Raw genomic sequence first — 26,235 nt, 5'->3', positions numbered from 1 at the left:
GTCACTGAGAGGGCGGTCTCGGGAAGCACGAGGAAAAGAGTCTCTTTATTATTGTTCCGCTTTTCCACTTCCGCCTTCCTTGACCCGGAAGTCGGGCTTCACGTGGCGGCAAGTCTTCTCTGTAGGAATTACGGAACTACTTTTTTCCTCGGCTCTTTTACAGACGTGGAAGAGAAGGTAGCGGAACGTTAGTTGGAATGAAGGCAGATGAAATAAAGAACCCTCGGGAACTGCGTGGAAACGGAACCTTAGGAGACCGGGTTGGAAACACCGTAGGAAAGAAAAGAAAGTGCGCCTGCTGGCACGTGTAATTAGACGTTAGGGGTACGCTGCACTAGTGCTGAGGGACGACCGCTTGAGCGTGTTTTCGTGTGAGAAGTGATGGGCTGTTGGACCTAACCTCTCCTCTCCTAGCTTGGGACTTCTCGGAGGAGGAAGGAGGGGTGGGTAGGATGGGGCGGAGGCTGCCAAGAAGTGGTACATTGTGGATGTCTCCCAGACAACAGGTTTTGGCTTTGCGCTCCTGCCGGCCGTTTTGTAATCTCGGCTTGGAATCCGTCAGCCAGCTTTTGAGGAAAGTTTGAGTGAGAGCATCTACTGAGAGCTAAACAAGATGGAGGAATCTCCCGAAAACCTTTCCAGCAACTATGGTAGTATAGTGTTAAGAGTTTCAGGGTCTGATCCTTGTTTCAACACTGGCATTTTCTAAGTGGCACTGGGGAGAAGTCTTAACCTTTCCTGCCCCTCTGAACAGTGAGAACCACGCATAGTACTTCGTGCAATTGAGGCACACAATGGGAAAAAAATGTTGAACCTATAACTTTAGTTCCCCTCTTTCTGCCTGAGCAGTGCTTTCGGGACACTTGTATTATGCTATACTGTTGTAGCTGCAGACTTTATCTCTGTTGTGACAATGGAGCTCCAGGATGGAGATAGTTTTAGCCTTTGACTTACTATTTTGTCAGTATCTGTTAAAAATAAATATACAAACGAATCACGGGGTGGCAGGGCGGGAACACCCAATACTATGAAAAAGAAAAAGAAAAGGGTAAGATAGAGTAACTGTGGTTGTGTTGTATACAGAGAAAATATCGGGGTGTATGTATGTGTGCACTGTGCAGGTGGGTGCAGTTCCAAAGTGTTCATTGAGAATGTCAATGTAGGGCCTTTGTAAAAATTCCATTTATAAAATCTGAAGAATACAAATAGCGAGGTGTAGTTCCATAAGACCAGATTGGCACAGAAGTTTCAGGAGAAAGAGTTGTGTTACATTTGTGAAAAGCTCTTAAGTGGTCTCTACACAAAATTACTTTTCCAGATAGATGCCCAGTATTCATGAAAGCCAACAGAGAAATGAAGCGCCTCTTTGTGGGAGGGCTTGGACAAGGCATTTCTGAGACAGACTTACAAAATCAGTTCAGCAGATTTGGAGAAGTATCTAATGTGGAGATCATCACTCGGAAAGATGACCAAGGTAAATCTATAACCATTAACTGAATATATACCAACTCAAGGCAGGTATTACAAAAGAAAGCAACTCTGAAGCTGAATTTTAGCACTGAACATTGAAAATGATATATGCCTTCCTGGAGGTATTGCATATAAAAATTAATTTTGGAACAAAAATTATAAAACATTTGAATTTCCAAAACATCTTTACTTTGAGTTTTAGGCGTCAACATTCTAGCATTAAGTCTCTTGTTGAGTAGAATGTCATTAGCTACAGTTAAGATGTGTCTTAACTGATTACTCGAGGGTTTTTTTTTGTTTTTTTTTTTTACTCATTTTATTTTTAAAAACTGTTTTATAAAAATTAAGTCTTTGGTCTGGTGTTCAAAAGGTATTTTTTCAAAGAATAAGTGTTTATAAACTTTTAAAACTTGGAACAATTTTTAGGGCTGTACATGGTAGTGCATGTTTTTGATCCCAGCACTAAGGAAGCCAAGGCAGGCTGCTATCTGAGTTCAAAGCCAGGCAGTCATCTCATAAAAAACAAAAACTATTGAGATTTACATTGTTCTGTGGATATGAATTATATCAGCCAAATTTTCTTTTTTAGGGAATTCACAGAAGGTCTTTGCATATGTTAACATCAAAATAACAGAAGCGGACCTGAAAAAATGTAAGATCATCATGGACTTTTTATTCTATTTGTCAGTGTGGTTGTGTAACTGAAATGACTTTGGTTCCATATCCAAGCCTCGCTAGTCACTCATGAGTTGTGTAGATTGGCAACCATGATTTAGAGAATTCTGTGGCCATATATCTCATGTTTCAGTTCATTCAGTTAGTGTCAGAAGATCTAGTGTCACATGCTAGTAGCCTTGCGCAGAAACTGTTTTCAAATAATTTAAACAAAGGACCAAACTTCCATAGAAATTGCCTATTACACTTACCCCACTTAGTATAATTCTCCTAATTATACTTAGTACATAATTCCTAAATAATTCTTAGTACAATTCTTAGTACAATTCTCCTAAGTCCATTCTTTTCTTAGGCAGCTAATCTTTTGTCTTTAAGACCTGTTATGAAAGGACATTGTCAGACCCTATCTTTGAAACTGTGGCATGTATTACTAGGAGATTAGTAAAGATATGGGACAATATTAGCTGTCAGTGATTAAAATGGGGGAGATGATTTATCATTGGTTAATGTCCGTTAATGTATTCTGATTTCTTGGAAGTCAAAAAAGAAAAAGGTACTGAAAAGCAAGTAAAAGACACATACCATTGGGAGAAAGTAATCAGTCTTTTATAATTATATTTGCAAACATTATTTTTGGTGCAAGTATATATAAGGTAGTTTATTTAAACTTCTCAGTTCAGCAAATGAAAAGATACAGTGCCTTAAGTTGTAATGTTACTGTAAGGATTGAATAGTACATTAGAACATAGTAAAATATCTACCTGCATGGAAGATTTTGTTAGTGGTTACATTAAGGAAGCTGACAATAGATATTAGAAAAATCAACCACTACGGCACAACAATTGAAGCACATTTCAATCATTAGCTAACGTGTGTGTTTGTACATGCTTTGCGATGGTGACTGGATTGAGATGAAAGATAATGCTACAAGACCCCAAAATGTACTCTCATTCACCCTGAAAAGATTTCATTATTTATTTATCTTATAGAAAATAACAAAATAGTAAATAAATATTCACCAGAAGTTCCTAAAATGAGTCTATAAACAATTTGTACAAAAGTTTTGCTTTACAGTTTATATATTATTTTTTCTGTCATCCTTCATGTAACTGAGAGAAAGAAACCTCAAGCAGGGACTGAAGGAATGACTTAATAGTTAAGAATTTTTGCTCCTGTTACAGAGGACCCAAGTTCACTTCCTAGCACCCAAATGGGTGGCTAACAGTCACATGTGACTCCAGGTCCAGAGGATCTTTTAGCCCTCTTTCAGCCTTCAGAGGTATTCACACACAAATGAGCATATTAACATTCACACACACATGAGATAAAATGCTTGAAATAAATTTTTTTTTTTTTTTTTTAAAGAAGAGGGAGAAAACTACTAACTGGTCAGAATAAGACAGAAAGCCTAGGTTCTTTTTTCTCTGCTTCACTTTTTCTTCTACATTGTAGGTGTCTCTTTGTGACTAATAAACCTATTTTTCCTAGTACTAAGTAATTAAGGGGGGAAAAGTGCTGAAATACAGTTTTGCACTGAAATGAACTTTGGCAATTCTTTACTCTATAGGTATGTCTATTTTAAACAAAACAAAATGGAAAGGTGGAACACTACAAATTCAGCTAGCGAAAGAAAGCTTCTTACACAGGTAAGATTTTCCCTACATGTATTTAAACCCATTTTCTTTGTAGTATAATTGCTTTTATGAGTTTTCCTAACTAATTTGAAATTATTGAAAATATTACTAGTTTTCATGATTAGTTTCACAACTTGACGCAACCTAGAACCACCTGGGAAATAAATTTTATTGTAGTATTGTCTACATCAGGTTGGCTTGTAGGTTGTTTGTGACAGATTGCCCTTATTGATTCCATTGATCTGGAAAATCCTAACCTGGAAGTGGATGGTGCCATTCCCCAGTTTGAAGCCTTAGACTGTAGGGAAAGGTAGCTGAGGAGTATGTATGTGTTCATTTATTCTCTCTGTTCTTTACTGTGGGTGTGACTAGGTGCTTTGGGTTCCTGCCTTAACTACCCTGCAATATACTATAATGGACTATAACCCACAGTTGTGACCGTAAAGAAACCATTTCTTCCCTAGGTTGCTTTTTATTTGGAACATTTTATCACAGCAACAGAAATGAAAACAGGACACTAGCGCATGTAGACCTGAAGTCTTTCCACTCTCCTTTTATTCTAAGCCACACAGAGAATTCAGTGCCGTTACATGTGCATGTGTATTGCATGTATATGTGTTTCTTTATTTTTTTCTTTCCAATACAATCTTCTATGGCTTTCCCCCTTTTGTAACAACTATAACAACTATCAGAAGTGTCTGTTACCACAGTGTCTCTTCACTCTGAAGGACATTTAAACTATTTCTATCTCTTGCTATCTATCTATAGATGATCCATCAGGATGTCTTATAAATATGAAAGTGTTTCTATGTCAAAAAGGTAAAGTTTCCTAAACTGAATTACACGTGTTGATTTTGATTGTTAAATGCAGTGTCATACAAAGAGAGAAAGAAGATATATACATGAGACATTGTCCTGGTTAATTTTCTATTGCCATGATGAAGCATTTAATTTGGGGACTCATGGTTCCAGAGGGTTAGAGTCCATGACCAGTCATGGCAATAGGCAGACATGCATAGTGCTGGTGCAGTAGCTGAGAGCTTACATCTTATTTACAAGCATGAGGCAGAGAGAAAACCAACTGGGAATGGCTTATGCTTTTGAAATCTCAGAGCCCACGCTCAGTGACACACCACCTTCTGCAAGGCAGTGTCTACTAATCTTTCCTAAAGAGTTCACCAACTGGAGACCAGGAATTCAAATATATGAGCATATGGGGCCATTCAGAGACATAATAATTCTGCATGCGATTTCAAAGCAAGATTATATAACAACTGTTAGAGCTTTCTTCGTCAAAACTAATTTTTCTAAGGGAAAAGATTCAATTTATTTTCAGAATAAAAAATATTTAAGAATATGTGGATGAAAGAATTGAATATGTAGTCATGATAGATGGCTTAGCCTACACGATTTGACACCAGCCAGACATAATCAATCAATCAATAAATGGATACATAAAAGAATATATCATTCTATATCATATAAAATAAATTATTTTTTATATCAGTGGAGCTTATGGTTTGTGGTCTCCTATCTGCCATGAAGGAGAGTTGAGGTAGCTCATGTAGCAGAGCACAGGCGTGGGAGGGTACATTGTAAGTGTTTGCGAGCAGAATGGAAGCTGATGTAGACAAGTGTTAACAACATGTGGGATTAAAGACATACGTGGTTTGTTTTGCTTTTCAGTGCTTTCTAGTCATTCTGCAATGAAAATATTTTGTGTGTTTAGAAAATAGTATAAGCAATTATGCTATTAAAGAAATGTTTTCTAATGTTATAATGACATTTTGGTACTCACTTAGGGTTACCTGAATGGCACCCCTAAACATTTTTCATGGCTGATTAGCTTTTACTTGCCCTTCAATTAATACAGATTAGCTCAAGAAAGAGAAGAAGCCAAGGCAAAGAAAGAAAAACCAACCACTGTCAACACCAACTTATTGGAAAAGATGGGAGGAGTAGATTTCCACATGAAAGCTGTGCCTGGCACAGAGGTACCAGGACATAAAGTGAGTTTTCTTCAGTACATTTTGTCTGCCGTGTCTTCTGAGAGCTCATGTTTGTAGGTGTGTGACATCCAAAGCTGACGCTTTCTCTCCATACAGGTCGAAGGTTTTGCTTGTTTTTAATTTTCAACATGTATTTGTACAACTTCCCCACACTTTACATATAGCAGGAGGGGACTCTTCCTAAGGACATAGGTGGTAACACAGATTGGCAGGTCCCAAGATTGCTTTTCTTACTTGCTTCAGAACTATTTGTGTTTTTATTGTTACTGTTGTTTTAGGATTTCATGTATTTTGATCAAATCCATTTCTTATTCCTTCCCCTCCAATTTCTGTCTTAACCCCACTACTACTTTGCCTCCCAACATAATTATAATTTGTTACCTTTTTTTTTTTAACCCACTGAACCCATTTAGTACATACCTGTATGTGCATAGATTTAGGACCCTCTACTAGAGCATGGTAACCTTTTTAGTGACCATACCCCTGAAGAAAGCTAATTCTTCCTCTCCCAGGAGTCATCAGTTGCCAATTGCTTCTCAGCTAGGGGTGGGAGTTCTTGAATCCTTACCCCATCCTTGCTGGGATTTCAGCTGGCTTCATGGTGTACAGATCTTACATTTGCCATCACAGTGGATGTTTTTTCTCATTCCCTCCCTTTGCTCCCCCCCATTCTTCCTTCTTTCCTTTCTTTCTTTCTAGACAGAGTCTCCTATATCCCAAGCTGGTCTCAGACTTGGTACTTAACTGAGGATGACCTTGAACTTTTAATGTTCCTGCCTCTACTTCCTGAGTGGTAGGATTGTAGGTGTACCTCACTACATTCAGACCATGGCCACAGTTTTAATAACTCTGTGTATGTGCATGTGTGTGTGTGTGTCTAAAATACTGTCCAAGATATAGTTAGAATTTTCTTTCATTTTTGTTTCCTCATACTTTTCTTTGAGACCTTTTATTTTATTGTCAAAAACTAACCTCCACAGTACCAATAGCCCATTGTGAGTTCAACTTAAAAAATTACATTTATGTATTATTATTTCATTTATATTTACGACAATTGTAAGTCCTTTTCTTTTTGTCTTTTAGAATTGGGTTGTGAGTAAATTTGGAAGAGTCTTACCCGTTCTTCACCTTAAGAATCAACATAAACATAAAATATCCTTTGTCAGCATTTCACAGTAATTATTATTTCCCAGAGTAATGGTAAAATATCTTTAGGATTTCATTGCCTCTATTGTTAAATTTTTAATTGTTTCAGCATGTTACCTTTTTCTCTCAAGGTAAACTCAAATTCTTCTACATATATAAATCACATTGAGAATATTGAGTGATGTGCAGTTTTATGCAATTAAGTGATATGAATGATTGCCAAGGAAACAGTTTCATTTGTTAATGTTGAATCTTATTACAAGCTGAACATGGTGGCACATACCTTTAGTCCCAGCCCTTGGGAAGCCGAGGCAGATATCTCTGTGAATTCAAGTCTAGCCTCGTCTACATGGCAAGTTCCAGCCAACCAGGGCTATGTAGTAAGATTTTGTCTTTAAAAAAATTCTTAGTACTTATGGATTCACAAGCCTTTGCTATGGAGCAGTGCAGGGATAGAGAATAAGGGGGCCATTGTTAAAGAAGACTTATGAGGAATCGAGGTAGTTTTATAAGAAACTGATAAAGTAGTTCTGAAAAGAAGATACTAGGTAAAAATAGGCCAATAAGCAAGAAAATCGTTTATGGAGAAGTCATGTGGAACCCAAGGTGAGCAAATTTTGATGTCTATTCCATGAAGTCAGTTATCTGATACCTTAAAAAGCAGGTATTCTGTGCTTCTGTGCAGACAGTGTGTGTATACATCAGAGATTGCTGTAATGGTTATCACGGAAGTGATTTCTTTCATCTGATAATGGTATTGAATTAGCTTTGGATATGGTATAGTTCAACTTCATAGACCCTAGACACTTACTATGTTGATAGGAAATTGAAAGTCAATGAAACAAAGGACTTGTTCAAGATTTAGTAACATTTTTTCCTGTTTCACCAGATTGGTAGGTTTCTCTAAAACCTGGTGCTGTTGCTTTCTCCTTGACTTTGAATAACATTATGAAATATGATCCTTCAAAATACTGCCACAACCTAAAAAAGATATCGGAGAATTTGACAGAAACCATTCCCATAACTGACCTCACTTGGGAATTGGAAGGAGGCAATGACCCTATGAGTAAGAAACGTCGAGGAGAGTTTTCTGACTTTCCTTTCCCTCCCCAGAAGATTAAGAAAGTGCAGAAGAGCAAGGGCCCCATGGAGTCCAAGGTTTCTGATATTAGTCTAAGGACTAATGAGGTGATGGCAAATAACAAATCAGCACAGCCAACGACTGCACACAGGAAAGCCCCTAGTACTGCTGCTCCTTCTAAATCACTCCATGTGCCCAGTTCTGGTTCTCAGAAACCAAAACACGTGGTTTTTCATACTTCTGACTTTGAAATTATCTGGAATAAAAGTCGCATGTCTGATGATGACATTGACTCTGAAGAAGAATTAAAAATGATGATTGCAAAAGAGGAAAACTTACAGAAAACTAGGCATTCCTTGGTAAACGAATCTGAAAATGATCTTTTTGAAGTTGTAAGGGATGATTTCAAATCAGATACTCACAGACTTCGTTCTTCAACCAGTTCAGGAAATGACGATGGCTGTGACTCCAGTGACACAGATGAAATTATTGCAATGAAGAAAAACACTGGTAAGGTAAAAAACAGTGCAGAATCTCCACAGCCAGAAAAGCCTATAAGCATGAGAAGTTCTTTTAAAAAGAGAAAGCCTTCTAATGATTGTGTTGAAGTACAGAATACTAAAAGCAACAAAGAATCAGCCCTGGGTCATGAAGGGAAGTTTCTGAATCCTAAATTTCCACCTGACTCCAACACCAGTGACAGTGAAGAGTCTGAGGAAGATGAAGAATATAAAGCCTTGATGAAAAACTGTCCCCGAGTGAACCTCACTTTGGCTGATTTAGAAAACTTGGCTGGCAATCATCAGAAAGTTCCAGGAAACGATGAGAGTGATGGCTCACAAAACACCAGCCACTGCAAATTTAATACAACCTCCAAGAGTCCTAAGACATCCAATGACCTACGCAGTGGCCGGCAGTGCATTTGTCCCGAGGAGATTTTGGCTTCCCTTTTAGAGGAGGAGAACACTTACAGCAAACAAAAACCAGAGGAAACCACCTTAAAACCAAAATTCCAGGCCTTTAAGGGAATAGGTGGTCTCTATGCAAAGGAGTCAGGGGACAAAACTTTGAAAGAGACTGTTGACTTTAATAATATCAATGAACAATCAAGGAGCTCCTTGAAACATGAAGAGCCCAATAGAGTTTTTATAGAAAATGGATCCAAGTGTGCTAATGGCTCATCAAATAAATTGACTTCATGCCAACCTGCAAAGAAGGTGAACAGCCCAAACCACATTCAGTCTCCAAAAAGACAGTCTACTTCTGAGAGCCAGAGCCATAAAGTTGTGTCCTCTACCTGTTTTGACAAGGAAAGTCAGAATCCTCTCTCATGTCCATTTCCATTAGAAAGTAAAAAATCCCTAAGTATTAGTGCAAAGAGTCACAAGATAGACTCTGACAGAGACACTTGCCATTGGCCTAAAAGTAGAAAAGCACCAGAGAAAGAGGACATTGATTCAAGCTACATCACATCTCTTGAGAAACCACCGAATGTGTCTCTCAGGGAAGACCCTCAGAAAAGCACAGCTACTTTCTCACTTTCTGTCAGTGATGCATCATGTATGAGTGCTAAGGATAAACATGCTGAGGACAACCAGAAGCGACTAGCAGCCTTAGCAGTATGGCAGAAAGCCAGAGAAGTACAGAAGAAACTGGTGCACAATGCATTGGCAAATTTGGTGAGTGCATTTTCAGTCTATGGATTTGACAATAATGGTCTCAAGGTCCAGATTTTCCTTCTTGTAAATGTAGGTGTGTCCTCATAGAGCTCATTGTCCTTTTTACATTCACTATTCAGTAATTTTTGTCCTTGAGGTAAAAGTTTATATCACAGTTTATATACAAGTTTATATGCAAACTGCAGTTTGTATAGTGATTACAGCTAGAGTTCTATCTTGATGGTATTTACAGTAATGAGCCTTTTTCATTCCTCTAGCAAGGAAGTCTACTTTTAAGTGCTAGATTCACTGAATAAGGATTAAGTACTCATGCAGCTTTACATGCAGCTGTTTTTGAAAGTTATTTATTCCTACCTATTTTATGTGCATTAATGTTTTGCCTGCATGTATGTCTGTGTGAAGATGTCAGATCTTGAAGTTACAGACAGTTGTGACCTGCCATGTGGGTGCTGGGTATTGAACCCGGGTCCTCTGCAAGAACAGACAGTGCTTTTAACCACTGAGCCATCTCTCCAGCCCCTACATGCAGCTATTGATGCATGATGTGGCAAGCAGGCAGTCACAGTCGCTTGGAACAACAAGCCACCTAGGTTTCCTCAACCATACTGAGTAATGTAAGGGAGTAGAAGGAATTTTACTGATGTGGAAAAGCAGCGAGGGAGGTGAAAGATCTTCCTGTAAAAGGGAGCCATTTGTCGAAAGTAAAATTTTTTTTATGACACTGGTATTTCTAGAATGAGATAGCACTGACTAGCAGGGTAGTTTATGGAGAGACTTTAGAGGGGGGGATTTTATTCCTAAAGCTGTGAAAAACTGAAGAATTTTAATACAAGCATTAAAGATTAGTTGTATACATTTTGTCTTTGTTTGTTTGTTTGTTTTGGGTTTTTTGAGACAATTCTCTGTGGCCCTTGCTGTCCTAGAACTCACTTTGTAGACCAGACTGCCCTGAAACTCAAGTAAATCAACCTGCCTCTGCTTCTGCCTCTGCCTCCCAAGTACTGGAATTAAAGGTATGTGCTACTATACCCAGCTAGTTGCGTACATTTTAGAACAGGAGTTGGCCTTTTTCAATACACAGAGCTTCCAGCCCAAATAGTTTTTAACACAACAAAGGCTGTGTGACTTGTAGCGTCTAAAGTGTTTTCTCTAAATCTTTACACGTAGTGTTTGTCAGCCTCTATTTTAGAGATCCTTCAGGTCATGACACAAGCAATAAATATAATGGAGTCATATCTGGAAGCAAGGAGGACCTTTTAGAGGTCAAGGACCACAATCATAACAATGGTGGTTCTTAAAGATACCTTGGTCAAATTAATAGAGTTTGATTGTTACTGGATATAGGAGAAAGAAGACCTGAACTTCTGTCTTGGAAAAATAGCAGATGATAATGGTATTCCCTGGACAAGGAAAAAAAGCATAAATGATGGGAGGAGACGATAGATGTGGACATGGCTAGACTGTTGGCTGTCTTGAAATGTGATGCTGCTTGTGTTTCACTAGGATGGTCATTCAGAGAACAAAAAAACACACATTGTCTTTGCTTCTGATAATGAAAGTGAAACGGAAGAGACATCCACTCATGAGCAAAACTGTCCAGGAAAGGAGCTAGTGAAGGTAAGGCCTTCCAAATATTAATCTACTTTCCAGACTCCCACACTTGTTTTCCTTTTTGTGGTAGGAATGCTGTGTAGCCTAGGCTGCCTTTAACCTGAAAAGTTCTGCATCAGTCTGATACTACAGTGTACCAACACAGTGGCTGTAGTGTCTGTTATATAGCAAGAGCTCCACACAGCTACCGCTTCTGCATAAAATCCTAGCAACTGTCTTGTTGCCCGAGTCACCATACCTTGAGATGGCATGGGTCTTGGAGATGTTTCTTACCCATGAAACTGTTTGCTCCTTCATACAAAGTCTCATCATTATTCATGCTAGACTATAGGGAGTGTCCTTGCTTGTGGTTATTAATCCCCAAATCCAAGTGGCAATAGGGTGTGTGGGTTAATGATCCAGGAGTCCAGTTAACTATGCCTGAGTCAGAGTTTTCATCTGGCCCACCACACACTTGTTTCTGTAAATGTTGTTTTGTTTTGTTTTGTTTTTTGGTTTCTTTGTATAGCCTTGGCTGTCCTGGAACTTTCTCTGTAGACCAGGTTGGTCTCAAACTTACAGAAATCTGCCTGCCTCTGTATCCCAAGTGCTGAATTAAAGGCATGTGCCACCACTTCCCAGCAGGTTGTTAGTTTTTAAATATAGCATAAAATTACATTAGTAAGAAAATGCTGATTATTTCAGTTAATAAATAAATATTTCTTTTTTTTTTTTTAATCTGTATAACAGGAATCTATGGATAAAGCATCAGGGAAGTTGTTTGATAGCAGCGATGACGAAGAATCAGATTCCAAGGAGGACAGCACCAGGTTCAACATTAAACCTCAGTTTGAGGGCAGAGCTGGCCAGAAGGTTAGTGAAGACTGAAAACACAGACAGTAGCAGCCTGTTTAGGTTTTGGAGGTAGTCCTTAAATAGGTTAAGGGAAGGGCACAGTTCCAGTGTGGGGTAAATTTTGTGGGAGTGAACCCCCTCTCACCTCTTACTTGTTGATATCCAATGCAGTTGTGCAGATGGTAGAGGGTGAGGAGGTACTGAGAGAGACTTTTTCAAAATGTACTTATCATGACAGTGTTTTTTTTTCCATGTAGCTCATGGAGTTGCAGTCTCATTTTGGAAGTGATGAGAGATTCCGAATGGACTCTAGATTTTTAGAGAGTGACAGTGAAGAGGAACAGAAAGGTAACTATTTACTCTCCTAACAACCTGCTGTCAAAGCTAGGAAGTCACCTGGTGCTTTTCCTTTATTTAACACTGGAAGAAACTATACTCTAAAATGAATTGTAGCCAGGTTGTGGTGGTGCATGCACGCCTTTAATCCCAGCACTTGGGAGGCAGAGGCAGGTGGATCTCTGTGAGTTCGAGTCCAGTCTGTTCTACAGAGTGAATTCCAGGATAGTCAAGGCTACTTAAACCCTGTTTTGAAAAACCAAATAAATAAATAAACAAATGAATTAAACAGAGTTTTTAGTCAGATGTATACTTAATAATTCTTAAGTTTGCTTATATGTATTTTAATATAACATAATTGTATTAAATTAGAAAACACAGAAGATGACTAATTTACATTTAATAGGAAGAGTCTTTATCTTCCTCTGGTGAAAATGCTGGGTGCTTGTTTTGAGGTTAGTTGGTTGTTTTGTTTGTTTGTTTGGTTTGGTTTGGTTTTTCGAGACAGGATTTCACTGTAGCTGTCAAGTTTGTCCTGGAACTACCTCTTGTAGACTAGGTTGGCCTTGAACTCACAGAAATCCATCTACCTCTGCCTCCTGAGTGCTGGGATTAAAGGTGTGTGCCACCACTGCCCTGTAGTAATTGGGTATTTTTAGGGTGCTGGTTCATATGTTGTCTTTTGTTCCTTTGAAACATGTGATCTTCCTCCCTCAGATTCCTACTTACATTATAGTCATGCACCATCATTTGCACCTATATGCTCATGTTTTTTCATTTATCTATTATTTATCTGTCTGTCTGTCTATCTTCCTTTCCTTTCCTGTGTTTTCATGGATTTATTTTCTTTTATTACCATCTATAGGGATGGATCTATAGACAGATATTGCTTAAATTTCACTTTATTGTAGAATATCTTTTTTTCTCCATCTCTGGTGTTGAATGTTTTGCTGGGCATAGTAGTCTGCACTGGCATCTGTGGTCTTTCAGAGTTTTCAGGATATCTGTCCAGGCCCTTCTGGGTGTTAGTCTTGATTGCGAAGTTGGGTGTAGTTTTAATAGTTCTGCCTTTATTTTACTTGTTCTTTTTCCCTTGCAGTTTCCTGTATTCTTCTTTGTTATTTATGTTTAGTATTTTGATTATTATGAGACAAGGAAACTTGTTTTCTGGTCCAATCTATTTGGTGTTCTCTATGCTGCTTGTACCTTATAGGCATGTCTTTCTTTAAATTAGAAAATTTGTCTTTGGTGATTTTGTTGAAAATATTCTCTGGGCCTTTGAGCTGGGGTTCTGTTCCTTCTATTCCTATTATTCTGAGGTTTGGTCTTTTCATAGTGTCCCAGATTTCCTTGATGTTTGTCAGGATTTTTTTAAATTCAACATTTTCTTTAACCAGTGTATGTATGTATTCTATTGTGTCTTCTACACCTGAGATTCTGTCTTCTATCTTACATCCTGTTGGTGAAGCTTGCCTCTGTAGTTTCTTTTTTTTTAATATTTATTTATTTATTATTTATACAATATTCTGTCTGTGTGTATGCCTACAGTCCAGAAGAGGGCACCAGACCTCATTACAGATGGTTGTGAGCCACCATGTGGTTGCCGGGAATTGAACTCAGGACCTTTGGAAGAGCGGGCAATGCTCTTAACCACTGAGCCATCTCTCCAGCCCACCTCTGTAGTTTCTGTTCCCTTACTTAAGAGTTTTCATTTCTAGAATTCCCTCAATTTGTGCTTTCTTCAGTGCTTCTTTTTCCATTTTCAGTTCTTGAACAGTTTTATTCATTTTCTTCAACTGTTTGTTTTTTCTTGGCTTTTTTTTTTCAGGGATTTTTTTCATTTCCTCCAGTTTTTTGTGTTTTACATTATGCGTTTTAGTCTTTAAAAGTTTTAGACTTGCCATCAAAGACATTAATCTAGATTTTGTTTTCTCAGTTATAAAATGAAGTGGGATATTTTGTTAGATAGTCATATGATTTCTATGTTTTTGTGGCAAGAATTCTGGAGAGAGAGATATTAACAGATCTGAGGCTAAACATGTGATTTGGCGTACTTTACATGGATTTGCATGTATAATGATTGGGATTTCTGTAGCAATGAGTGTTAAGAGATGACTGCTTATTCTCTTTCCTCAGAGTTAAATGAAAACCAAACTAATGAAGATGAACTTGCTGCAGAAAGAAAGCAAACACTGAATGTTGTGCAAAGTGTTTTAAACATCAACTTGAGCAACCCTACAAGCAAAGGATCAGTAGCTGTTAAGAAATTTAAGTATGGCTTACGCTCTGCACTCTGTCCCATTTGTGATAGTTTCACTTTGTCATAAGTGCCTAGGGAACTTAATTTAAAACTAATTTTTGTTTTGTTTTTTTTTATTGTGATACTTATGATTTAACCTAGGACCCTAAATATTGCCACTCATTTGCTTTTCCCCTGAGTTAAACACCAGCACATCTGAGTCCTTTATAAATTACTGGGGAGAACAGATAAGACCCAAAGTTCTATAATTCCTAGTGTTCTAGGAATTCAAAGAGGATAGATTTCAAGACAGCATAGGCTACTCAGTGATCTCACAGAGCAGGGTCTAAGGCTGTGAACCCAAGAGAGCCATGATTGCCTGGTACCAGGACTTCATGAGGCCAAAAGGCAAGAAACTATGCTCGAGAGATGAGCCCTCACTTGTGGGAAATGGCTACAGATGGAAAAGAGGGTCTCTCCATTAGTGTTAGATGGAGGAACCCAGTGATCCATTAGTTGGAGAAGCAAGACTGTCAAATGTGGACTGGGTTCCAGGGTTCTGTCATGCCTCAGACTGCCTGATTGCAGGAGGAAGACCAGTAGAGTCTTTTCTGATCAGGGAACCAATGCTATATTTTAAAAAGTGCAAGAAAAAAAGAAAGCAAGTGATAGAGTTCACTTGAAGAAGTATTTTATTTGGGGAAAGGAAATGTAAAAAGGAAGAAGGGGAGGAAGAGACTGGCCTATGGGGACAGGAGCAGCAGAAAAGAAGAGAGAGGCAGAGGGTGGCAGGAAAGACAGAGAGACAGGCAGAGAATCAGAGAGAGAGAGAAAGGAACAGACAGAGAGAGAGATGGGAGGTAGGCAGGGCCCTTTTAAAAGGGAATATAGTGAATGTGTACAAGAGGTCCCCTTAGCGGCTTTAGCTGAGGATGTATCCTGTCAGGACCCTAAGGGCAGGCCAATACAGATGCCTGAATACTAACAAAAACTGTTTAAGAAAAAGGGATTATTCAACTCAGTTTGAGATTCTGTCCATTATAGTGGGAAAGTCTGAGCATCAGAAGCCTAGTTTAGACAGTCGTCATTGAAACTCTCTTTGAAGGTGAATCTACGTTGTATCATGCAAACAATTGAAACTAATCCTCACAGTCTTTTAATTAGGGTCTTTGTAGTGACAAATTGTGAATTGCTATTAATGTTTCAATTTATCTCTTTCAACCTGTATTCTTTTTACATAGGGATATTGTACGTTATGACCCAACAAAGCATGACCATGTCATTTATGAAAGAAAACAAGAAGATAAAGAAAAAGAAAGGTAAATTCTAGTCTGTTTTCCCTTCAAATTTTGACGAAGCTGCTGAGATATTGACTTTAATAAGATGCTTAAAAGCCCTCTGCTTGAATAAGTAAAGTTCTTTAGGTCTGCCCAGGGCCAGGGTTAGATATCAAAGGATTTCATTTTATTTTTAAACTGAAGTCTGTAAATTTCTGTAAAGAGGGTAATTATGACTAAATTAGGCTCTTCATTCAGATGTTGTAAATACTTTCTTGCAGGGCATGGTGGCTCACACCTTTAATCCCAGCACTTGTGAAGCAGAGGCAGGTGGATCTCTGTGGATTTGAGGCCAACCAGGTCTAAACAGAGAAACCCTGTCTTGAAAATCAAAGCTAAAAAAAAAAAAAGAAGAAAACAAACAAAAAATTTCTCTTTTCTTAGTAAAAAAAAAACAACCATGTGGACATTGAAATTTGTATCATATATATATATATATATATATATATGGGTGTCCTGCCTGCATGTTCACTTCTGCACCATGTGCATGCCTGGTGCCTGTGAAGTGAGAAGAGGGTGTCAGTTCCCTGTAACTGAAGCTACATACAGTCTGGAATTATAGACAGTTATGAGCTGTCATGTGGGTGTTGGGATTGGACCCAGTTCTCTTAACTGATGAGCTAGCTCCCATATATAATTCTTGCATAATGTGAAATATTTTTTTCATCAAGTATTTTAAACTCCAAAAACCATTCTTGGGAGCACCAGGCACATACATGATACACATACATACAATGCTGGAAAAATACTCATATAAATAAAAATAAATCTCAAAAAAAGAAAAAAGTTCTTACCATGCAGTTAAGATGTTGTAAATACTTTCTTGCAGGGCATGGTGGCTCACACCTTTAATCCCAGCACTTGTGAAGCAGAGGCAGGTGGATCTAGATTTGTAAGGGATAAGTAAGCAATGGTCTAGATTCGACTATTAGACTATAGAAGTTTGCCAACTCATGCTTTAGATAATGTTTTCACAGATTTGATATTTTTTTAGAAACCATTTTCTTAAATTTCATGTCATTTGCCTCTGAAGATTAAGAATTTTCAAACCCATGGCTGATTCCTGTAAAATCAAACAAACAAGCAAAAGAGCCCTCTCCCTTTCCCTTTTATTTTCACTCTTTCCTATTAATATTTTAAGTAACAAGACGAAACCAAAAAAATACCTTCAGTAGTTACCTGGACGTTTCTTTAGCTAGATTTCCATGACATTTAGGTCTGTGCTCTATTTTCATTACCACATGTATCAGTGCTCCTAGAATTTCTCCTCTAAATCCCAGTACAATTTTGCCGACTTTCCCAACCCTTACAGCTTCTTATAGGCCATGTAGTTTCAACTAACAGCATCTTCAAGACCCTTCAGGCTTTTGCCATGACCTCAGTCTCAGAAGTCACATTTGCTATGTTCTCTTTCTATAAGAGGTAACTAGGTTGAGTCTGTGCTCCAGAAATTGCCAGTGGATATTCACTTCTAACTCTATAAAGTATCAAGAACCAATTTAAGTTCCCATATGGTAGTTCAATGGCAGTGGCTTAGAGCTGTCTATATGACACTGGTATTTGTAGAATTCAGTTTCATAGGTTAACATGTATGAAATCCAGTTTGGCTGACTTAAGAAGTATGTCAGACTTAACAGTTTGTCTGAGATGGTCTGTACCATTAAATAGTTAAATAACCCTCTAGAGCCTCAGAAATCCATGTGGAAGAGGAGTCAGAAAGATTGTTAAGAGTCAGAGGTGAGGGATGAATCCAAGGTAGCAATATCTTCTAGACACAACAGGACTGATATACATAAGAACTCACAGGAGACTGTGGAAACACTCACAAGACTTGCACAGGTTCAATCCAGATAGTGTCCCCAGAACCGAAAGGGACAACTAACGAAGTAGCTGTCTGCAGTAGACATCTGCTGACAAAAGAAGGATGGAGTCTCACTGGGTATTAACCACACTTCAGGAGAGGCTCCACGTCCAGGAGTAGTTGGCCAACATAAAACAAACTCAGTGGTATTTTTGTAGATTTTAGACTTTTCATTTTTGTGTTTTTTTTTAAATGTGTGTTACTTATTTTTTTTTGTTTTGTTTTTGTTTTAATGAAAGACAAAGAGCATAAAGTTGGATGGGTAGGGAAGTGGGGAGGAACTGGAAGAAATTGGGGAAGGGATAATGTTATCAAAATATATTTACGGAAAGCTATTTTCCAATAAATTTTTGTTGAAGAAAAAAGGTAAATAGAGCAATCCTGTTTACTTCCATTTTAAATAGTACATTAATTTTTGCTATCTTTCTTTCCCTTTTTTTTTTTTTCTTGCTTTCTTTTTTGGAGAGGGTTAGATTTTCAAGACAGAGTTTCTCTGTGTATTAGCTCTGCTGTCCTGGAACTCACTTTTTAGACCAAACTGGCCTCAAATTCACGGAGATCCACCTGCCTCTGCCTATGAGTACTGAAATTAAAGGTGTACACCACCACCATCCACCATCCAGACTGCTTTTTCTTACACATATATGGAATAGATTCTTTTTGGGTTTTTTAGACAGGGTTTCTCTTGGTAGCTTTGGAACCTGTTCTGGAACTTGCTCTGTGGACCACGCTGGGCTTGAACTCACAGAGATCCGCCTGCCTCTGCCTCCCAAGTGCTGGGATTAAAGGTGTGCACCACCACTGCCTGGCATGGAATAGATTCTTAATTGGTAAACATTTTAATCTATTAGCTAGAAACTCAATATTATAAACATGCCGTGTCTAAGATCAAACAGTATATTCGTTTCTAAATACAGGAAAGATGACAATCTAAAAAAATTTTGCAAAAGATAATAATTGACATAGCACATTTGTAATTCATTTCTAAAAGAATTTTAATTGATTTCTTTTTCAAATTGCAAAATTATAAAACTTAACATACTCTTAAAAGTCATCTGGTTTAACATGTTCACTTTGCAGATGAGAAAACACTCAGGATCAATTCCTGGAATGTATTTTAAAGAATGTTAAGAAAATACTTAGGACTTAGGATTTGCATCTGTTAGAGATGATTTGTGTTTAAAAAAAAAAAACTTTCTGTTTAAGATTCAAGGATAACGTTAAGATTATCTAAAGACTTTACCTTTCCTGATGTTTAGAAAATTTTTAGAGCTTGTCTTTGTTATATGCATGTCCATGTTTGTCATTTCAGTAAAGCAAAACGGAAGAAGAAAAGGGAAGAAGCTGAGAAACTGCCTGAAGTATCACAAGACATGTATCATAACATCACTACAGATTTGAAAGAAATATTCCAACATATGAAAAACACAGATGAAAAGGAAGAAGACACACCCTCGAATGAGGATTGTGGTAGAGAGGAAACTGAGGAAATCAGTAACGCTGCAACCCTGACAAGTGGGGCAGAGCAGACCAGCGGGTTCACATTCTCTTTTTTTGATTCGGACACTAAAGATATAAAGGAAGGTGTGTTTTTTTCCCCCCTCTTTTTTATTTCAGGGAGATTGAACTTAATTGGTGGAATTTACATTAAGTATAATCGATTTCGTGTTGTTTTTCAGCCTGCATAAACAATAGGAGATTCAGTGTAGTCTGATTATAAATGTGGTGTTCCTATAGGTTTAAAAAAGCGATTTTTCATTAAAGGGAACAGACTCGAAGCTAGCTGGTATGAGTGGAGGCTAGACACTAATGGCCCATTTCCTTCTTTCTGTTACATGCAGACAGTCTTGGACAAGTGAGCTACATTTAGATAGCTGTTTCCTTTCCAGACAGGGTTCCTCTGTGTAGCCCTGGCTGTCCTGGAACTCTCTTTGTAGACCAGGCTGGCCTTGAACTCCAGAGACCCTCCTCTGCCTCCTGAGTACTGGGATTAAAGGTGTTCACCCTCCCGGCTATAACTCTGTTTCTTAATGTGTCTGTAGATGTCATGATTTACAGAAAGAAAAAAATAACCTTCTTGGAGTTATGCAAATATGCCATGTCATCAATATGACAGTTATTTCAAAGTCTATCCTTTTAGATTGGACAGAATGTAGTGGAAAGTGGAAAGGCAAGTTTCTACAATTTTGCATCCTATTTCAGGTGATTTACCCTCAAAAGATCAAAAAATTCCATGGATTTTAAAAATAACAAGAAAATTGAAACCGTCCACTTTTTCCTTTTTTTTTTTTAATTTTAAAAATTGTGTGGGTGGGTGGGGGTGTGTTTGAGTGCCCTAGGAGGCTAGAAGAGGAGTAGGATCCCTTGGAGCTGGACTTAAAGGCAGCCATACCTTAAGGTATTTTGCTTCAGCCTCTTGAGTGCCAATATGATAAATGTGTGCCACACTTGAATAAGACACTTTTCAGAAGACTGTTCCTTACCAAGTATTCAAGTATGTGCATTTTCTATAAGAATTTTTGTGGGAATTTCCTATAAGAGGCAGGATGGGTATACATATATCTATATATCTATGTCTATACTACACACACATGTGTGTATTAACCTTTGAGAGCCAAGTGTGAGAAATAAATTAGCCCTATAATTAGACTTAGGTACAAACAATCTTTCTTTCTTTCTTTCTTTCTTTCTTTCTTTTTTTTCTTTTGGTTTTTTATGACAGGGTTTTTCTGTGTAACAGTCCTAGCTGGCTTGGAAGGTAGACCAGCTGGCCTCGAACTCATGGAGATCCGCCTGCCTCTGGCATGCTGGGATTAAAGCATGTACCACCATCACCCAGCAGTGATTGTTTTTCTTTTTGTTTGGTTTGGTTTGGTTCTATTTTTTAAAGTTGTTTGAAACTTGGAAAATTGTGAGAGATTCTGCAGGTCTCACAGCAGTTCCAGACAGCAATTTAAGAGCTGAAAACACAAGTACAAGCATCTGTCCCTTGTGTATGAATAAGCAAGAGTAGACTTTGGTTTCATTGTTGTAGGCTGTTTGTTGTTGTTTTGTTTTTATGATTTTCTGAGACAGAGTTTCTTTACATAGCCCCGCCTTTTCAGGAACTCATGTAGACCATGCTGGGCTCAGACTCACAGAGATCCAACCAAGTACCTGTGCCTCCAGAGTGTAATGTTAAAGGCATGCTCCACCATACCCAACCCTGTAGGCTTCTTTTAACAGCACTTAGGTTATGCTTGTTCTTTGAAAATTATATTGCTCAACCATACACCTTTAGCTTTTAGTTCTTTTATAATGTTATGTTCCTTATCTGATCACTAAATAGTGGCTTTTAGTATTTTAAAATTGAAAATATAACCCTAATTATTTTAGAGACTAGAACTGTAGCATGTTTGCCTAACATGAGCAAAGCCCTGGATTTGAGCACCAACACTGGAGGAAAAACAATGATAATTTCTATGTTTGTATGGACAGGAAACAGTTTACTGTGTTTAGAAAACTACATTGTTGCTCATTCATAATTGTATGACATTTCATTGTCATAACAATATAGACACCTATAGAACTGAGCCAGTAAAACATGGGAAGATAGTCTATCAGGAAGATCCCCGCTTCCAAGATAGTAGTTCAGAAGAAGAAGAAGAAAAAGAAGAAGAAGAAGTTGCTAAAGAAGCAGATCACAGAAGGCCTAGCCCTGGGTAAGTGGTTTGTGTGTAAGCTGTGCCATGCTTTATAAACATGGTCAGACATGCTTCAGCAGCTTTATGCAAACATCTAAGACAAATTTAATCCAGCTCTACAGAGTTCACTAACCTTTTTCTAACAAACAGGGTGGTTTTTAGGTGGCAACTTGTGGCAGGTATGGCATGGGTAGGGTAGTGAGGTTGATGGGAATATTCCTGGTTTGGAAATCAGATGCTGCAGCTGATTTGAATACCAGTTGGGGAACACTGGCAAACCAGGTAACAATGGGAATGAATATTGATATCAAGAATGCGAAAGACAAAGTTTATACTTAATTCCTCACTATCAAAACTAGATGGAAGACTGTTGAGTAGAGATGGGATGTGGTCATTTTAGTGCAAAGTAACATGAGCAAGTTCAGAGCAACTTTTTTTCCTGGTTTTCTTTTTTTTTTTTTTTCTCCTGGTTTTCGAGACAGGGATTTTCTATGTAGCCCTGGCTGTCCTGGAACTCACTATGTAGACAACGCTGGCCTCAAACTCGCAGAGATCTGCCTGCTTCTGCCTCCCAGTTGCCATCAATGTCCAGCTTCAGAGCAACGTTTTTTTTTTAAAGGGATATTTTATAATTTCACTATAATTATTTCTTTGATTTTTGTTTGTTTTGTTTTGCTACTTGGGTTTCTTGTTTTGTTTTAGGTAGGGCTTATGTCACCTAAACTATCCTTGAACTCACCATATGTCCAAGGATGCTTGGAATTCCTTATCCTCCTATCTCTGTTTTCCAAATGCTGGGATTACAGACATACACTATCATACCAGCTGTAATAATTTCTTCTTATATATTGAAAGTAATTTTTGTCTTTTTCTCTCACTGTTTTCAGAGAAGCATTTCCTGAGAAAGAGTGCACTAGATTTTTCTTTTTCTCTGAGAATGATGACAGACTTCATGGTAGGTCTATTCTTCCATTCAGTGGTATAAACAGGTAGTAGTACAGCTCTCACTCATTGTGTACTGGACACAGTTACATCTGCAGGTTCTGACCCCTTGTTCTGTAATGTGCTTTATTCCCCTCCATTATAAAGCTCTTAGGGGCCAATAGTGCTTCTGTACCATGTTCATTGTTTGTTCATTATCAACAAGAGCTTATTTGTTATAAGGACTTGCTTAGATATTAACATACAAAAGCCCTAAGTTTTCACTACTCTACAAGTCCACATGAAATCTCCCTGGCTGATGATGTACTAGAATTGGCAATATCATCATCAGATTGTCCATTTTAATATTCAGTAATTTGCTGTCTCATGCTTCTGTTTTTCCTATAGGTTCTAACTTATTCTGGAGTGGTGTGGGAAGTAGTATTAGCAGAAATTCTTGGGAAGCCCGAACAAGTAGTCTCCTTATGGTGAGTAGTTGTTTCTCCATACTGATTTCCTCCAAAACCAGATACAGTATTGTGTTAGTGCTACTTTTCCCCTAGTGTAAGAACTATAGGAATACGATGAATGAAAATTTAAAAATATGACATCTGAAAATATGCCTTAAACTTTTAGAATTATACTACTAAAAAGAACTTAAAGGTTGTTTAATTCAACTATGATAGGTTCTGTGCAATCTGTAAAATTAGGCGTAATAGGGCAGATTTTTTATTTTGAATGAGTGAGCTTATTAAGTATATAGAAAGCCAAACTAAAAGGATAGTTAGACAGACAGACAGACAGATAATAGATACTATCAAATCATGTACTCAAAATATCCCAGCAGAAACTGAATAGGAAGCCCCTTTAAGTTAGTCAACTGGAGTTCCCAATGGAGTTTTCTGTCCATGGCTGAGCTTCACCTGGCTAAACTTCCAGCTTCTCCTTCCCACTAGAGGCAGCTGTATCTCATAGAATAAACATAGTAACATCTGGTGGAAATGATTCATTTTCCAGCTGTTCTCAAGGGCACTGTGTTACTCTTGGGCTGTCTTATTGTTCTTCCTTCTCTGTCACTGAGCTGCTAGGCCAACCAATTCCCAGACAAGGGTTCTTGAAGAACACTTGATTAAAAAAAACTGAGGTGTGCATGAGTGGGGAGGGGGATCCCTGCTTCCAGAGCCAGCTTCCAAGTGATATCAAACAGCACATGGCAGTTTACTAGTAAGATGTACATTACACAAATTCATGTCAGGAGCGTGGTCTAAGTCTAGCCAGTCTCCTAGGTTACAGAAAATCAGGAGGTTTTTCAAAGCCTAAGTTACAGTTCCCTAAACATAAAACAAAAATTGAATAGACCCTGTGCATTCCAGTGAGTACTTCCAGAGTGGATTTCTATGACTTTATAACTTAAAGTTTACTTCACTGAGCGTAAGAAATTCGTGTTTATTTTTAATAACAGCTTTTTATTTTATGATTTCCTAGGATTGTCGGAAGAAACATAAAGAAGCTAAAAGGAAGTTGAAAGCAAATTAACCAACGTCAGCTTTGGTTTTGGTTTTGGCAGAAATCTCCAAAAGAAAAAACCCAGAAAATTGTTTACTGGCAATGAAATTTCAGAGTGGAAGAATATTCAAAGCCTGGATGATAATGTATCATTCTGATTGCTATTTGTTTCTGTGGAATTCTTCTGTATTTCTTCCTTGGTGACTGTGTCCCAAAATTAACTGAGCCAGTTGTGGTGACACACACCTGTAGCCTCAGCACTTTAGAGGGGAAGTGGGAACATTGTTTGAGCCTTGAAGTTTTAGGCCACAGTAACACCCTGCTTCAGAACAGTGCTTATTCTTGTTCTTCATCCTAAACAACTAGTGGCCATCTCTTGGTGGGAGACTTATACAAAGCTCCATTTAATAAATGGTTTGATGTACTTGTGTTTATATATTTCTGACTATCCTAATTATTTTTTACCTCCAGTTTGTCTTTTAAAACTGAATTATAAATCAGTTTTGAGTTCTGTACTTATGTTCTGATGACAAGTTGAAGTTTTAAATAAATGGTTCAGTATATTTGTGTTTGTTTCTGATTATTCTCAATACACTACTTTTGTCTTTTAAAAAAACACAATAAATTACAAGTTAACTTCATGCTCTATACTTGTATTCTGAAGACAAATTGACTCAAATGTAGGATATTCAGACCAACACCTAAGAGTTTTGTGAGGACTAGGGAAGAAAAACAATACAGTGTGTTCTTGACCTTAGCCTCATCTAGTAAACAACATGGAGATGGGTCTGTCAGTCCCAAAAGTCCAACTAGACCCAAGTTTATGAAAATAGATCCCAAGTCCACATAATAGTACAGGTTTCATATTTCACTAAATCTGGCTAAGATTCAACATAGATAGGCCTCCTACTAAAATGAGCTCTGCCTAAGGGGGTGTAGTACATGCTTTTAATCAGGAGTAGTACATGCATCACTCAGGAGGCAGAGGCAGGTGGATCTCTTGAGTTTGAGGTCAACTTGGTCTACAGAGTGAGTTCCAGGAGAGCCAGAGCTGCACAGGGAAACCCTGTCTCAAAAACAAAAAAGCTCTGCACAAAAGGGTGTTAGCCCTAAGCCTTATTGAGCTTTGACGTGCATCTAAAGTTATTTTAGTATTTACTGATAACACATTTTGTTTGAGTACAAAATTTATTGGTATCTATTTCTGGGTTGTTAATTATTATGTCTCCACTGCCTATGTCTGTGTCACCGAGATGTTCAGTTCCTATGGTTTGTGTTTTTTGTTGATATTTTGTAAAATTGCATATAGGGATTGGAGAGATGACTGCAACTAAGATTGCTTGCCAGTCTCCCAGAGCGCCCAAGCTCACAGTATCCACATCAAATAGCTAACAATCGCAGGTAACTCCAGCTCATGGGACCCCACGTATGTCATCTTGGTCTCTGTAGGGAACTGCATTCACATGCACATGCCCCCACTAAACAAACAGGAAAATCATTTAGATAAGTAAAATCGAGAACAAAAACCTAAGGAACTTGAAGAGCTGTTCTAGATTTTCTATTTCTAGGATTTCAGACTGATGGGTTAAAAGTTACTTTGCAAGATACTTAAGGTGTTCCTCCTCTTGATGTAATCACATACCTCATCACTCCATAGTTAATGATCCTACAGCTACAGGATTTTTGCTCACAGATTCTAAAATTGGCTAGGATTATTCAAGGGCTTCCTTAAAGTGTGGCAACTAGAATCCAAGGGCAAGTGTTCCCAGAGACAGGGAGCATGCTACCAGTCTCCTAAGGTCTGGGTCAAAAGTAAGCTCAGCCACTAGTTCTGTATTCTATGGGTTACATCAGTGGGAGGAACCAAAGAGCTTGTGTCAAGTACTCCATTTCAAAGCAGACAAAGTGACAGATGGCCTTTTTCATTCCCAATTTTCTGTCAGAATAAAAATGATCTGCTTCTTCCAATAGTCATCTCTATACTTTGCCTTAAAAAAGAATCACTCATGAATCTAAGTAGTAGTATGTTTTGGGCACAGTTAACATCTTCCCGAATTTTTTTTTTCAAGGCAAGGTTTTTCTGTGTAGCCCTTCCTGTCCTGGAACTGATTCCTCTGCCTCCTGAGTGCTGAAATTAAAGGCAAGCACCACAACCACCCAGCTATGAATTTTTTTTTAAACCACGTAGACAGTCTATACCACCCTTATGGAGG

At 38.1% G+C, this 26,235-nt stretch overlaps 1 protein-coding gene across 8 annotated transcripts; it reads left to right on the top strand.

Annotated features, from left to right (window-relative positions):
- The first annotated feature begins 32 nt into the window (after positions 1-32).
- On the top strand, positions 33-24,663 carry Nol8 (nucleolar protein 8). Of its 8 annotated transcripts, none has more exons than XM_087896565.1 (18): positions 106-177; positions 500-650; positions 1,319-1,474; positions 2,060-2,122; positions 3,713-3,791; positions 5,653-5,788; positions 6,872-6,942; positions 7,882-9,694; positions 11,198-11,311; positions 12,035-12,157; positions 12,397-12,487; positions 14,612-14,747; positions 15,956-16,033; positions 19,225-19,496; positions 21,469-21,613; positions 22,483-22,550; positions 22,925-23,004; positions 24,002-24,663. In XM_087896565.1, exons 2-18 carry the CDS (start codon positions 614-616, stop codon positions 24,050-24,052), a joined length of 3,513 nt encoding a protein of 1,170 aa, XP_087752691.1. In that variant the 5' UTR covers positions 106-177; positions 500-613; the 3' UTR covers positions 24,053-24,663. The 8 variants fall into 8 exon arrangements, with proteins under 8 accessions (XP_087752692.1, XP_087752697.1, XP_087752691.1 ...); XM_087896564.1 differs by lacking the exon at positions 106-177 and adding an exon at positions 308-324; XM_087896566.1 differs by lacking the exon at positions 500-650 and having other exon boundaries at positions 33-177.
- Positions 24,664-26,235: the final 1,572 nt, after the last annotated feature.

The sequence above is a fragment of the Myodes glareolus genome, chromosome 14 (assembly GCF_982192425.1).
Source record: "Myodes glareolus chromosome 14, mMyoGla1.1, whole genome shotgun sequence".
NCBI classification, from domain to species: domain Eukaryota; kingdom Metazoa; phylum Chordata; class Mammalia; order Rodentia; family Cricetidae; genus Myodes; species Myodes glareolus.
This window is presented reverse-complemented; position numbering and strand designations above follow the sequence as displayed.

Coding starts and splice junctions, on each gene's coding strand:
- Nol8 (XM_087896565.1), top strand. CDS start 614: ATGGAGGAATCTCCCGAAAACCTTTCCAGCAACTATG. Junction 9,695..11,197: donor ACAATGCATTGGCAAATTTG/GTGAGTGCATTT, acceptor GTGTTTCACTAG/GATGGTCATTCAGAGAACAA. Junction 12,488..14,611: donor CAGTGAAGAGGAACAGAAAG/GTAACTATTTAC, acceptor CTCTTTCCTCAG/AGTTAAATGAAAACCAAACT.